Source organism: Panthera pardus, unplaced genomic scaffold, assembly GCF_024362965.1.
Source record: "Panthera pardus isolate Hobbes unplaced genomic scaffold, ASM2436296v1 HiC_scaffold_10, whole genome shotgun sequence".
In the NCBI taxonomy this organism is placed as follows: Eukaryota; Metazoa; Chordata; class Mammalia; order Carnivora; family Felidae; genus Panthera; species Panthera pardus.
Genome location: NW_026526655.1, coordinates 78,944,756 through 78,960,360, shown reverse-complemented (window position 1 = coordinate 78,960,360; position 15,605 = coordinate 78,944,756). Strand labels below are relative to the sequence as shown.

The window sequence follows — 15,605 nt, the reverse complement described above, 5'->3', positions numbered from 1 at the left end:
CAGGTCATTTATGTCCATATTTAGTTGAGCAATATTTTAGTTCACTATCTCAATGTCAGATAAATATCAGTCACTTATATATTTGGTTCTTTTGGTCACTGATAATTATTAAGGTGTTCCAGTTTAAATTTACATTAATAAGAATGATTTTATGATAGAAATCTAGGCAAAACATTTGCACTGGCATATTGCTACATATAAACCAGTGAATATCTGTTCTATAAATGCTATAACCGCATTTGCCATATACTCCCCTCTCCCTTACTTTTTAAAGCTGAAACAGGGTCCTTCCCCCAAAACAGTACTAGTCAGTGAGGCTCTATGATAACTCAGTGCATATATCCATAGGTACCCCTGTTCCTACACTTAATGACCCCATGGTGACTGGAGCAGGGGTGATGGAGGTTGAAATCTATTCTACTGCAGTGAAGGATGCTTGAATCTCCTTCAGTTCTGGGCCAAATAGACCTCCAGGTGGTCAAGGCAATTTCAATCCATTCTAATGGTTCTCCAAAGGCCCAGGTTTGGTCAGGATTCCCAAATCCATCCTGTGCAGAACCAGTGCCCAGAGAGATGGAAAGCTGAGGGGTTGGGGAAGGGCACAGCTTCTCTAGACATTCTCCACCTGTGAGAGATGACTGGTTGGAAGCTGAATTGGCATTTTAGCACTAAACTGCACTCTTGGAGGCATTGAAAATAAACTAATTATTAAGCTTGTACCTCTCTAGAATATCTATTTCACATTACTTATTACAATATCATCTACCTTTGCGGCATAAAGACACATGGCAGATATCCCATTGTGTTTAATCACAGCGTATCTTATTCCTTAAAGAAGCCAACTTAAGCATACATATACACACATCAATTACTTTTCCATAATAGATTCTATACAGTAATGTTTGACTCTATACACGATAAATGTAGATTCCTTTCTTGAATTACATACTCTCTCAACTGGGGAGAGAAGATAGGTGTTACAAGAATCAATACTACTCAAGACATTTACTAGGACAGAACATAAGTCTCTGAAAAGCCATACTTTACTTTTCCTCACCTTTCTTAATCTTTTGTTTCTATTTTGCTCTTGCATAACTGCCCAGTTGGGGAACCACAACAGACAGGGAACTTCTTTAAAACAATGGCTATTCTTTATTTGCTATCTTAGGATTTCTAGAAGCTGTACAGACTACAGGAATTAAAAACCGCCCATTAAAAAGGGCCTCAAATGTGGAGAAACAGGAACCCTCTTGCACTGTTGGTGGGAATGCAAACTGGTACAGCCACTCTGGAAAACAGTGTGGAGGTTCCTCAAAAAATTAAAAATAGACCCACCCTATGACCCAGCAATAGCACTGCTAGGAATTTACCCAAGGGATACAGGAGTACTGATGCATAGGGGCACTTGTACCCCAATGTTTATAGCAGCACTCTCAACAATAGCCAAATTGTGGAAAAAGCCTAAATGTCCATCAACTGATGAATGGATAAAGAAATTGTGGTTTATATACACAATGGAGTACCACGTGGCAATGAGAAAGAATGAAATATGGCCCTTTGTAGCAACATGGATGGAACTGGAGAGTGTGATGCTAAGTGAAATAAGCCATACAAAGACAGATACCATATGTTTTCACTCTTATGTGGATCCTGAGAAACTTAACGGAAACCCATGGGGAAGGGGAAAGGAAAAAAAAAAAAAAAAAAGAGGTTAGAGTGGGAGAGAGCCAAAAGCATAAGAGACTCTTAGAAACTGAGAACTAGGGGCGCCTGGGTGGCGCAGTCAGTTAAGCGTCCGACTTCAGCTCAGGTCACCATCTCGCAGTCTGTGAGTTCGAGCCCCACGTCGGGCTCCGGGCTGATGGCTCAGAGCCTGGAGCCTGCTTCCGATTCTGTGTCTCCCTCTCTCTCTGCCCCTCCCCCGTTCATGCTCTGTCTCAAAAATAAATAAACGTTAAAAAAAAAAATTTTTAAACTGAGAACTAAATGATGGTTGATGGGGGGTGGGAGGGCGGGGAGGGTAGGTGATGGGTATTGAAGAGGGAATCTTTTGGGATGAGCACTGGGTCTTGTATGGAAACCAATTTGACAATAAATTTCATATATTAAAATAAATAAATAAATAAATAAATAAATAAAATTAAAAAAATAAAATAAAAAGGGCCTCAATAAGATACTCTCCTTACTCATGAACAAAAAAAGCACAGAGCAAAGACTATTTCAAAAGAAATGTGCTTCTAATTCTTAAGGCAGAAATGAGGTAATTACCTTTGGAGATGAAACTTTAACATGAACAATAATTGGCGCTAAAGAAGTCTTTATAAGTTGTGCTGGGTGATTGATGGTGTCTGCGTCAAGAACAACCAGTTGCAAAGATCTTGCCAACTCAAAGATTCTTTCAATTTCACTTTGCACTTCCGCTAAAAGGAGAAATAATAAACAACAGGGCATGGTTATTTTTATTAATTAGTTCTTATATGTAAAACCATTTAAAACCATTTGGATGTTTGTCTATATTGCACAACAGAACATTCTGAATGTCATGCTTCTGTTAACTTAAGATCTTTCCTAAAGAGAGAGAGATGGGTTGAGTTTTTCATAAAACCAAAAAATTGGTGAAAAAAAATTGAGATGGCTCTCTTGACTCACTTCTTACACTTGCCCTGATATTCAGCTACTTATATAGCTATGTTGTTTTTGATTATTGCTTTGTTCCAAAGAACTTTTACTTTAGCTATAAAAGCTGAAACCACAATTAGGAAAGAATTGAAATACATGCAGAGCAACATTGCATAGAAAGCAAATTATACTGAAATATTCCAGCTAAGCAAGAATTTATATATTGATATTTTGTGAATATGTTTTTAAAAAAATCCCACAATTCATCTGTTTTAACTGATGTGCACATTTTTGTATCCAGGGTTAAATGTTCTGGGTCTACACTTAACGTTAACAAACTGCTATGCTTTAATTCAAGTATTAGGGCCAGTACACTTGTTCTAAGGCATAATCTTCAGCATTAAAAAGAAAAACAACTAAGGCCAATTATATTATAAATGCTGCAATGCCTTGAGAATGCAAATCTATTCAATTGGTTGTAACAGCCAAGTGACTGAAATCTCTGTGTGAATCTGGTCGAATAAAAAAATCTAGTTATTTGTCTGAAGTACTCTAGCTATTTTTTAAAAAAATTTTTTTTAACGTTTATTTATTTTTGAGACAGAGAGAGACAGAGCATGAACAGGGGAGGGGCAGAGAGAGAGGGAGACACAGAATCTGAAACAGGCTCCAGGCTCTGAGCTGTCAGCACAGAGCCCGACGCGGGGCTCGAACTCACGGATCGTGAGATCGTGACCTGAGCCAAAGTCGGCCCCTTAACCGACTGAGCCACCCAGGCGCCCCACTCTGGCTATTTTTAAAGCAAAGCAGATTACCTATAAAAACATAATACGTCTTTCTAAAACATAAAAAACTTTTTCACATATGTTTTATAAATCATCTGACTTATTGGGTCATGTCTAAAGTCTGAATTAGACTACTTAATTTTCAGAGAGATGATCTTATTTTGCTTTTTACTTGTTTTTATTTTTGGCCTATTTATTACAGGCATGACCCAGCAATGTTGTAATCTCATTTAAATTACACAGAGCAAACAAGTTACCTAATTTAAATAACTTCAAAGATGGCCTAAGTAAGAGGTGATGTTGCTCTAAAAATAACTCTAGAAGAGTTTCTACCACAATGTCGTGATTTGTTTTGCTTATCCAGTATACATTCAAGTTCATGTCACCCACCACAAGCCAAAACCTGCCATAACCAAACATACGGACAAGGTGTGTGGGATCATGGATGTTCAAGACTATCATGTAACTCTAATTTGGGGGGCTTTGCATAATAGCATAAAATTCTGACTTCCCACCAAATCACTGATGTTTAATGCATGATTTGTATTAGAAATATGAATTTAGAGAGTCAACATAGCAATCATTGTTCATATTATCCAATTCCAATGTCTGAAAGATGTCATGTTACTTTGAACTGTGACTAGCTCTCAAGGTATCTATGTAAAGAATCTGGACGATTAGGCTTATTTGCAAAATTCTTCTGAAGTCACCTAGTACATTTGTCAATAATAAATAACATACCCGTCCCTTTTTTCTCACATGTCAAAACACTTTTTAAAAAAAGAGATCTTTCTTATGAGAGAAGTTCAGAAAATAAATTTTATTTTTATTGTAGTAGATTTCAGCCTCAGGCTGTTGGGGTGTGTTCTCCATTTGTTGTTGTCATTAAATTGACACTGGTTTAAGGTAACTCCTGGCCAGGACTGTTATAGAACAAGTCTGCATTGTTTTAAGTTTCAAATCTGAATACAACATTCTCTCAAGTAGCAAAATGGCAGTGAGGCAAACTGGACTGCTCTGGTATAAAGAACCCTTGAGACACACTGTGTAAATAACTCAGAAATGCCTGGGCCTTATTTACTCTACACCAGCAATGAGATAAGTGTGGTTTTTGACCTGTGCGGAGGGCAAGCACATCCACAGCTTAGGCAACACAAAACTCTTAGGCAATGGCATTCCAGCACAAGTGGAGAGGTGCTCAGGCAAGCAAGCCAGGAGGCTGCAGACGGCCACACTATATACTAGAGTGGGTCCCTATGTGGATAATAGGTATATAGAATTCAATACCTAAACTGTCTGAGAAAGAGAATGGCATATGTATCTACATAGCTCATTTTCTTAAAAACTTGGAGCAAGCCCAGCAATCCTGACTTTCCATGCTGATTCTCAGAAGGTTCCAAAGTTTCACCATGATCTTACTACAGACAAATGGGGCTCTGAGAAATTTGGACTATGATGCTGGAGGGACCTCAATGAACACTTCTATAACTTGACCACGACTGATCTAGATCCACCTCTCTCTAGCATCTCTGACACCTGTGATCTTTCTTATATCCAAATGCTTAAACTACTTCAATGGCTCCTTTGGGTTCAAAACAACATTGCCCAAAGTGAATACCCTGGAACACTAATCCCATAAGATATCCTAAGGGGAAAAAGAGATTTTTTTTTTTTTTGCAGGCTATAATAATTTCTTTTGGAATTTCAAACATGTATTACCCTTTGTATCTTAATGGCTCTTCGAAGTCTTGCAGTAAAGAAATCTGCCAATTGTTTAATCCAAATTTCCAAATTTATCTGACTGAGGAAAATGTTTGGATGTAACAACTATTAGTATCTTTTAGAACCCACATTTCATAGAATCTACCTTGGAGGAGGTTTCTTTAGCAAGGCATACTAGAGCCCTAACATACTAGCCTCAACCTACTTTTTCAGCCTCTTTCCCTGTTGCTCTCAAACCATGCCACCCACTCTCTTTTTTTAAGTATGCTGTGCACAAACTATTTGTTTATCACCTACACAGTGTTTTTTACATGTTGATGCCTTTGGACATTCTTGTCTTCCATGAAGAACCAGCTCAAATATAACTTCTTCGAACTCTTCTCTTTCACCTCTTACTCCCTACCCTTCTTTCTTTATACCCCTAGCTTGTTGTTCATAAATCTATTATCAGACAGTATTTTAACCACCTGTCCCTTCTTTCTGTTGGCTTATAGGTAAGACACTTTGTCTTTAGTTATGTTTGTACTTACTAAGTCTGGCATAATTTGTGGCATATAACAATAACCATGTGATGGGGAAATCTACAAATGTGCATTAACAAGCAGGCAAATGGACATAAGTGGCTCACATAGGGATTATCATAATAGATTTCCATTAAATTAATTCCAATGGCTATAGGTATATGAATTTACAAAGCAAAGGAAAAAACCAGTGAACTGACACTGCCTTGTTTCTTCATCAATATTTACACTAGCTCCACTCCACTGACTGAAACAGGTGACTAGATTACACAGAATGACTTCAAAGAATGTCCATGAAACCCTTGGCTGGTATAGATGGTGAGAGTCAGGCAATCTCACTTATGCATCTAAGTGTTTTTTAGCCTCTCATTATTTATCAGAAGAAGAAGTAATTAAAAGTCAAAGGCACTTTGTGGAGTGAGGAGAGTGGAAGAGGGAAGAACAGACAACAGATGCTTGTTCGAGAAATCTTCAGTCTAACTTTTCCAAAGAAGACATCCAGATGGCCAACAGACACACGAAAAGATGCTCAACATCACTCATCATCAGGGAAACACAAATCAAAGCCACACTGAGATATCACTTCATACCGGTCAGAGTAGCTGAAATGAGCAAATCAGAAAACAACAGATGCTGGTGAGGATGTGGAGAAAAGGGAACCTTCTTGCACTGCTGGTGAGAATGCAAACTGGTGCAGCTGCTCTGGAAAACAGTGTGGAGGTTCCTCAAAAAATTAAAAACAGAACTACCCTATGACCCAGCGATAGCACTACTAGGAATTTACCCAAAGGATATATATATAGGAGTGCTGACACATAGGGGCACTTGTACCCCAATGTTTTTAGCAGTACTTTCAACAATAGCCAAATAATGGAAAGAGCCTAAATGTCCATCAACTGCTGAATGCATAAAGAAGATGTGGTTTATATATACAATGGAATACTACTTGGCAATGGGAAGGAATGAAATCATGCTATTTGCAGCAACGTGGATGGAACTGGAAGGTATTATGCTGAGTGAAATAAGTCAGTCAGAAAAGGACAGATATCATATGTTTTCACTCATATGTGGATCTTGAGAAACTTAACAGAAGACCACATGGGAAGGGAAGGGGGAAAAATAGTTACAAACAGAGAGGGAGGGAGGCAAACCACAAGAGACTCTTAAATACAGAGAACAAACTGAGGGTGGATGGGGGAGGGTGGCAGCCCAGGGGAAACCCAGGGGAAAATGGGTGATGGGCATAGAGAAGAGCACTTGTTGGGATGAGCACTGGGTGTTGTATGTAAGCCAATGTGACAATAAATTATATTCATAAAAAAAAAAAGAAATCTTCAGTCTAATTTGGCATCCTTGTCTCTCACAGTATTTAACTTTAGTCACCTAATCTGATTCATCATCATCAACTCTTCCATTGTTACCACCTCAAGGTCAAAATTACTGTCTCTTTAAGAGTGTTTCACTCAGCATGTGAGGGATCTAAATACAAAACTAAGGAAAGAACCACTGATGTCCAAGCTCCTGCCTTCACAAGAACAAACAACTATTCATTTGGTATGTTTAACATTCTTTTTATAAAGCAACTATGCAGCAGACATTTATTGAACAATTACCATGTGCCAATCCCATGCTAGGAATATACAGGTGATACTTTGTAGCCTCTTTGCAATCTGTACAATTCTTGGTGCAGGGTCAAGGTATAGCCTTCAATGAATTCTTGAAGGGACGTTTAGGCATGCAAGCGATCTTGGAATTTTTTTGTTTTCTATTATCATCTCAGTAGTTTAAGAAAATATAGTGACAGAGAAGACCCTTAACTTTCCCACTCTGCCCATGAGGGAGGAGGTAGCAAAACAAACTGCCCTCAGAATGTGAATGCAAAAGAGACTCCTAGAAAGTTGTAAGTGGACTGCACCACTCTCGGCAATCATAGAAACCACAAACAGGCTTTTGAGATGAATGTCGTGATTGCCCAGCAGTGTGGACTTGTTTCTGTGGATGGTAATTCCATCTTCCACAGCCCTGCTCATAACATGGTGTTATGTAGCTAACCATATAAGGTGTTCTTCCATTTTCCATCATGGTGAATTTCATAATTCTTTCTAACTAGTGCTCCAGGAAAGACACATTTAAACTCCCTACATGTTATTAATGCTCATTGCTATTTCCACTTAAAGATGTGACTGTTCTGGATACTACCAGCTAGCAGCAGAAGCTATACTAAGACACCGTTAGCTAGCTTTCTTCTAAAGATCTGAGAAAGTTGAACATCTCATTTCTTTTCATGTCAGCTGTGACTCAGGTATGGCATATCATTAGCATCACTGAGAAACTTGGGCAGAGTAGAGATGGGTGCTTTCACGTGGTTAGGCAGTAGCAGACCGGGGGAGCCCAATGAGGGTTCTTCCCACCAGACTACGGATTAACTGATTGACTAGAGCTGAGACAGAGGAGGCTCTGGCTGTTGAAGGAGTCTGCTCCCTTCTTTTCCATAAGAGCATTCTCTTCAGTTAATCAGCACTTCCCCATTCAGAATGGGGAGAAGACTGGAAAAGACATTCACAAATGAAACATGTGTCATCCCACTCCAAAAACACAGCTTGGAGAAGTACCATATTTGAACATCTTACCTAAGCTGGACCGAGTGTTCGAACGTTCAATTATTGCTCGCTTGCTGGGATTATTTAGGACAGACCTCTTAGCAAGAGAAATGTCAGCTGTCACTCTTGTTATTGATATCCTATGAATAGGAACACAGAACAGAACAAGCCAGTAGAAATGTTATGGGGCTCTCAAGTGATTTATAACCACAGTATTTAGTAACCACTTTACATACTGCATTGCAACCACGGTATAATAAACATCGCCACAAGTATTTTAAATAGGCTTTGGCTAGTATTAAAAATATAAGTCAGGTATAATGGAGGAAGGTTCTGGCTATTTAACCAAAACAAAAAGCAAACCTGTGGTTAAAAACAAAGCTCTTCCTCCACTACTGTCTAGCTTGTCAAATTCTCTTTATAACGCACACCACACCAGGAGGGAATCAAAATATGTGAATAAACATGCTCTTTCTAGGAAGCATCAATACAATTTCCCTACAATTCACAGTTGATTTGCTCTTGAATAAGACCTTCAGGAACTACAAATGTTCTGCCCAGGCATATCAACCAGAGGGGAAAACCCTGTTCATTTTCATCAACACTCAACCAGTTGGTAGTGATGTTGTATTCCTGATGCCTAACAGTTAATTCATGATACAAGAAGCATCTCTCCACGAGCCCAAAGGAATGTTTCATTTCGAAGAATATGGAAAATATGACTTCTATTCTGCCTGCACAAGATCCGTCAGCATATTTGCTTAGGACTTTGAATGCATAAAGTGGAAAGACATAAGACACTATAGTTGAGGGCAATGTGAGGATTGCGCCAGGATTTTGGCAAGTCAGAAAGTTTCCTGCAGTTACACAAGAGAAGAATAAAGCTAAGAAGTTGCAGATGAACAAAGAGAGGAGTCCATATGCATATGATTTATCAAATAAGAATCTCTGGAATTTACAGCCTTAAAATTCTTTATTTTAAACCGTGACTGATGAATTTCAGGTTATTATCTACCTGTAGAATGCAAAGCATGCCTCTCTAAGCCAGTTACCTTCACCATGGACCTTTCCCCATTCTCATTTTCAGAGCTTTGGCAGAGTTCTGGAATGGAGACAAGAGAGTAGTGCCCCTTCCTTTTTTGCTCAGTGCACCCATTTGCCTTCATTTTTATATTCCTTTGGCAACTGGTGCAGGGAAGAGGTAGAGTTGATATCAATTACTGAGTCATAGTTTTGGTATACTATCAGCACTCTCAGGAGACTCTTCACCTGACTTCAGTGACCCAAAGCCTTAAGGAAAATTTAAAGTATTCCTTGTCACAAATGGTTCTTTAAAGCTATACAGGCTATCTAAAAGTTCTGATACCATTTTGACGCAAAGCACCTTCTTGTGTCATTGTATTGTATTTACATGCTGTAGATGGTCAGTGAGTTTTAAATTCTTAATGTTTTTAGAATTTTTAGTCACTAATAAATTATTGGAGTCATCTTCATATTATCTTCTACAGAAACCAAGAGTTTTGTGAAATACTTCTGGGCCACTAAGAACACCAAGGGGAGGCTGAGTTGGCAGACCTCCAGCTTTCCTACCTTCCATGTCAGGCAAACGCCTCTGCATTTCTGTTTTCTACATTGGGGCTTTATATATGATTTCCTTGTAAAAAGCTGCCCAACTGCTAAAAGACATTGGAAAACACTGGTCAAGCACAACTGCTTCATTTTACCAAGAAAACTGAGACACAGAGAGGAAGTTCCACATGATTAGTTAGAGACTAAGAAGACCTGAAACACAGGCCCCCAAGCACCAGGCCAATCCTTAGTCACCTGAGTGATGATAAGTCTCACAGAGCTTCAGTTTTCTTCTCCAGCAACCCCACATCCCCAGATGTAAGCCAAATCATCAAGTGCAGATGCAATCGATCTTGGCCATGTGCAGAGAAGTGGTCAGGACTTTAGTGAGCTTAAAGTCAAGGGAACCCCATGTCTGAGTCTGCATTACTCAGTTGGCTTTTGCAACTTGAAGTATGAAATCTCATAGGCATCCTGTATTCACAGCTTCTTTAATTTACAGAATAGAGATTGCTCATTTATTTTTGTGTGTTTGTTTGTTTGTTGTTTTAAGGACAGAGTTGTTGGTTAGAAACATACAGTCAAGTTCCAGAGCAATTCAAATACATGACTGGAGACGAATGGGTTAAATTAGGAGTAGAATTCAACTTTTTAAAATAAAGACTTTTGAAGGGCCCAAAAAGTCTATTCTGCTTATGGGAGATCAAAATTTGTAGTTCTATACAAGCCAAATAGTGAGTCTTGGTTCTTAAAATTTGAAAGGATTACCACCATACCATCACATATAGAGTTTTATAAGTTTTTACAAGTTTTACAAAAAAGCAAGCAAACAAACAAAACAGTAAGACACACACACATCTGCTTCATATATTCTCCAAACAGAAAAAGGTATGGACAATACAGGGTTCTTTTTCTTGTTTTATTTGTCACCAAAATACCAGCGAACTTGTTAATACAAGTTATTTCTTTTTAAAATTTTTTAATGTTTATTTTATTTTATTTTATATTTTTTGAGATAGAGACAGAGCATGAGGATGGGAGGGGCAGATGGAGGTGGAGACACAGAATCTGAAGCAGGCGCCAGGCTCTGAGCTATCATCACAGAGCCTGATGCGGGGCTCAAACCCACAAACCGTGAGATCATGACTTGAGCCGAAATGGAAAGCTTAACTGACTGAGCCACCCAGGCACCCCAATACAAGTTATTTCTTCATAAAAGTACACATGCATGCATGAAGGAGCTCAGGACAAGATAGACACAGCCCCAGAAACCCTTCAGTAAGACAAAGCAGAGTTTTCTGTTTTCTACTGCAAAGATGCTTACTATTATCAAAATAAAAAACCAAACCCAAACTTTTTTTTTGTAAAAGACTCTCCAGAAATATAATTGAATACTTCTAGTTTATATACTTTTTTTAGTTTTATATACTTAAAAAATATTTTATATAGTATATATTTTTATATTTTTATATACTAGTTATATATTTTTATTACTTTTTTTAACTTAAAAAATGCCCTTTCCACTTCTTTTCTTGCTGTACTCATTCCCTCCAGTACTTCCACGCATCTTGTTTGATGTATGTTTTTACGAAGTTCCCTAGGAAACTTTTCTGTGACATAGTGTTAGTAGTTACTAGCTGGTCGATTAATGCTAACAGAAGTTCAGCTCCTCAGCAAACTGGGTTTAGTAGCAAATGTCACTGAAAACTAGCAAAAATTGTTCTCTAACTCTAGCAAATCTGAACCCTACCTGTTCTTTATTTCTGTTTTCAAATTCATCAGAATTGCCCCAATCTATCATGACCTATGAGTATTAGTTTTTTGAGAAAAGATATTACTTTCAGTTATAACACATCCATTCAAAAATAATTGTTATTTCCATATTGGTTCAGAATGGCTATAAGGTCCTTCTATGCTCTATCTTTGCTACATCTAATATGCAACACTGTTAGTACATTAATTAAAAAAAAATAACTCCTAGTATTCATAGAGAAGAGTATTCCAAAGAACAGAACAGTGCACTGTCAAGAGAATTGGGATGGAGGGCCTACATAGACCTGAGTATTCTTCCTGGATCTTGCTCTTGCTGGTTGTGTGACCATGGACAAGTCAGATTAGCATCAGAATCCTAATCAACAAAATGGTGATACTGGTCAAAATAGCTAAAATTAACAACTCAGGAAACAACGGATGTTGGTGAGGATGTGGAGAAAGAGGATCTCTTTTGCACTGCTGGTGGGAATGCAAACTGGTGCAGACACTCTGGAAACAGTGTGGAGATTCCTCAAAAAATTAAAAATAGAACTACCCTATGACCCAGCAATAGTACTACTAGGAATTTATTCAAAGGATACAGGAGTGCTGATTCATAGGACACATGTACCCCAATGATTATAGCAGCTCTATCAACAACAGCCAAATTATGGAAAGAGCCCCAATGTCCATCAACTGATGAATGGATAAAGAAGTTGTGATTTACATGTACAATGGAATACTACTTGGCAATGAGAAAGAATGAAATCCTGCCATTTGTAATAATGTGGATGGAACTGCAGGGTATTATGCTAAGTGAAATAAGTCAGAGAAAGACAGATATCATATGTTTTCACTCATATGTGGAATCTGAGAAACTTGACAGAAAACCATGGGAGAAGGGAAGGGAAAAAATAGTTTTAAACAGAGAGGGAGGCAAACTGAAGGTTTAAGGGGGGGGTAACAGGGGGAGGGGAAAATGGGTGATGGGCATTGAGGAGGGCACTTGTTGTGATGAGCATTGGGTGTTGTATACAAGTGATGAATCATGGGAATCTACTCCTGAAGCCAAGAGCACACTGTATACACTGTATGTTAGCTAACTTGACAATAAATTATATTTAGAAAAAAAATAATAAAATAAAATAAAATAGTGATAGCAGCTTTGCCAAACTATCTTCTGGGACTGCCAGTAGGGGCAAATGAGGTAATATACAAAAGTGCTTTGTTAACCTAATATATAAAAGACAATTACTGCAGATTTGAAGACTTGAAGGGGACAGTTTCTTTATATTCTGTCCTCAAAAAAAAAAAAAAAAACAGTCTACCATAAACTCTCCTACCACCAGAGTCCATGGAATTTATATAGACTTTCAGGGGAGGAGAATCAGGTCAGACGTGTTGTAATCAAAACCTGCTAATTTAAGTATTCATGTTTGGCATTAAAGTGTTCAATTACTTATCTCTAGTGTTTGACCACTGATGAGTCTCCACCTGAAGAGAGAGAATGGTAGAAGGAGATGATAAGAGGGTGATATTGACTTTGAAACAGAAGGTGCTGTGTTGTTCTTTTCCATTTGTTGACGGCAGTTACAAGGTGTTTTGATTCTGCCATGACTTGGCTGCTCTGTTGATAGCATCAAGGGTTCCCATTGCTGTTTATGAACAAACATTACCTCTCTGAGTCTCCTAAGTTGTATTCTCAGCCTCGTTTCTTCAAATTCTTCTTCAAACCCTTTTTAAAAAAGTATTCCCCCTCCCTTTATTTTTATTTTGGAAAGAGAGAGAGAGTGAGGGAGTGTGAGAGGCAGAAGGGCAGAGGGAGAGGGAGAGAGAGAATCTCAAACAGGCTCCACCCCCCAGTGCAGAGTCCTGACACAGAGCTCGAACTCAGGAACCATGAGTTCACGACCAGAGCCAAAATCAAGAGTCAGATGCTTAACTGACTGAGCCACCTAAGTGTCCCTCAAACCCTTTTTTCCTTCGAGTGGCCTTTGGCTAATAACTTCCTTTAACTTTAGATTTTATCTATATAGATTACAGGATGTTCATTTAGGATTTTTGGCCACGATCATGTCGATTACAAAGTGTTCAGTAATTGCCATAGAGCTGATCTGATCTAGTCATCAAAATGCCTAAAGCCAGCAATTTTATTGGAATTTGAAACGATTAGCATAGTTCAACAAATGGCAGTTGGTTTGACTGCCTGCTGTTCTATGAATGGTATATTCAACCAGCTGAACAAACCTCATCCCAAAGGATGATCCCCAATGAATGTTTGTGGTAGAAAATGAAGAGAGAAAAGTTCTACATCGTTGTGAACCCTGTGTGTTCACCAGGCTGATGCCATCGTACCAGCTGGTTAGGCTCATCTAATTTACGATCTGTGCACAGGCACTGTCACCACGTGTGGATATGCACATGGACGAGGGTTCCTCAGGAACTATTTGGTACTATGCTTTTCATTTTTCTTCCGCGTATTACAGTTAGGCCCTACAGTAGCAATCATGGCAATAAAACTGTCCAATAAGCAGCTCTCAACGGACCCAAATAATTTCTAAGGTATCAAAAATGGGCAAGTATATGATTTGGTAACAATCAAGCTACTGGACTTTAATCCAATTTGTTGAATTACTGTCTAACCAGGATCTGGAAAACAGTACTGAAGAAAGCCTCTTAGCCAATGGATCCATTTTTTGCTTTTTCTGGAAAATAATAAGACTTTCTCTTGACTATTTTGTCTAACCTACTACATTCATAGCCAATGACACACTGAGTAGGTTTTCATTAGAACATACTGTTTATGCTGTATCACTGTGCTATAGCCTTCTGTGTAATTGTTCTCTTGGCTGGTTTCAGTTAAAGACTATTTGTTGTTTTCACTCTCTTTATTAATTGGTAAAACATAATACAGCAGATTGTCATAGCTCAAAATGTAAGGCTATTTCCCACACAGCAGATGTGTCAGAGTCGGCGTGAAGCTACAAGCACATGGCTTCTTCCTTATCAAAGTCTCTACATACCCTCAACTAATAAATTCATTACTGGTTTTTCTGCAGCACTGTCCTCTTATTATCTGAAAGCAAGTCCACTCTGCTACTCCCACCTTTACTGTCTATCTTCTATCAACTCTGCCATAAATCAGAGCTCTCCAGCACCGAGTCTCTTTCTCTGGCTATTACTTTGGCTGCTGTTGAAATCTTCCTTTTATCTCTAGATCCTCTGCTGTGCCATCAGACCATATGCAACACTTGGCATTGACATTTCAATCCTATTTCTACTAAAACCATCTTCAACAATGTGTATAAATGCTTGATGCAGCAACTTTACCCGACTCAAAACAAATCTCTGCTGTTACAATCAAATGAACTTCCTCTTTCTGGGCCTGAAAATTGAGGAAGAACCTCAGATGCTTCATTCTTGAAAGTAGTAATTAAGCCATTCACTTTCTCTTTGTGAAATTTTAAAAAATCCCCTTCTTCTTTTCCTTTCCATCCTACCTTTCAGACAGTTAAAAATACTATTATTTATAAGGATGTTACATGGTGATGGAAAGAATCTAACACAAACAGGCTGTGTTATGGGACACAATTGTTCAGCTTGAGGACTGTTACCGGGTCTCATGATGAGGTACAGCTCAGAACTTCCTTAGGTAAAGACAACAGAGGTTAAAACCATGTGACTTCAAGCATAGTTAAAGGAAGTGTGTGTGTGTGTGTGTGTGTGTGTGTGTGTGTGTGACCAAGAACACAGAAGACTGAGGGGCGCCTGGGTGGCTCAGTTGGTTAAGCATCCAATTTTGGCTCAGGTCATGATCTCATAGTTCATGGGTTCAAGCCCCACATTGGGCTCTGTGCTGACAGCTCAGAACCTGGAGCCTGCTTTGGATTCTGTCTCTCTCTCTCTCTCTCTCTCTCTCTCTTTCTCTCTCTGCTCCTCCCCCACTCATGCTCTATCTCTCTCTGTCTCTCAAAAATAAATAAACATTAAAAAAAGAAAAAGAACACAGAAGACTGAGCCATGAATGTTAGCTGTCA

At 38.6% G+C, this 15,605-nt stretch overlaps 1 protein-coding gene across 7 annotated transcripts in view; it reads right to left on the bottom strand.

The window, feature by feature from the left end:
• Positions 1 to 15,605, bottom strand: part of CACNB4 (calcium voltage-gated channel auxiliary subunit beta 4) — a 256,280-nt gene that overhangs the window by 22,418 nt on the left and 218,257 nt on the right. For all 7 annotated transcript variants that reach the window (XM_019456340.2, XM_019456351.2, XM_019456358.2 and 4 more), the window contains 2 exons: positions 8,278 to 8,387; positions 2,269 to 2,420 (listed from right to left, as the gene is read on the bottom strand). In XM_019456340.2, the coding sequence (XP_019311885.1) occupies positions 2,269 to 2,420; positions 8,278 to 8,387 (262 nt within the window). The remainder of the gene's footprint in view (positions 1 to 2,268; positions 2,421 to 8,277; positions 8,388 to 15,605) is intronic.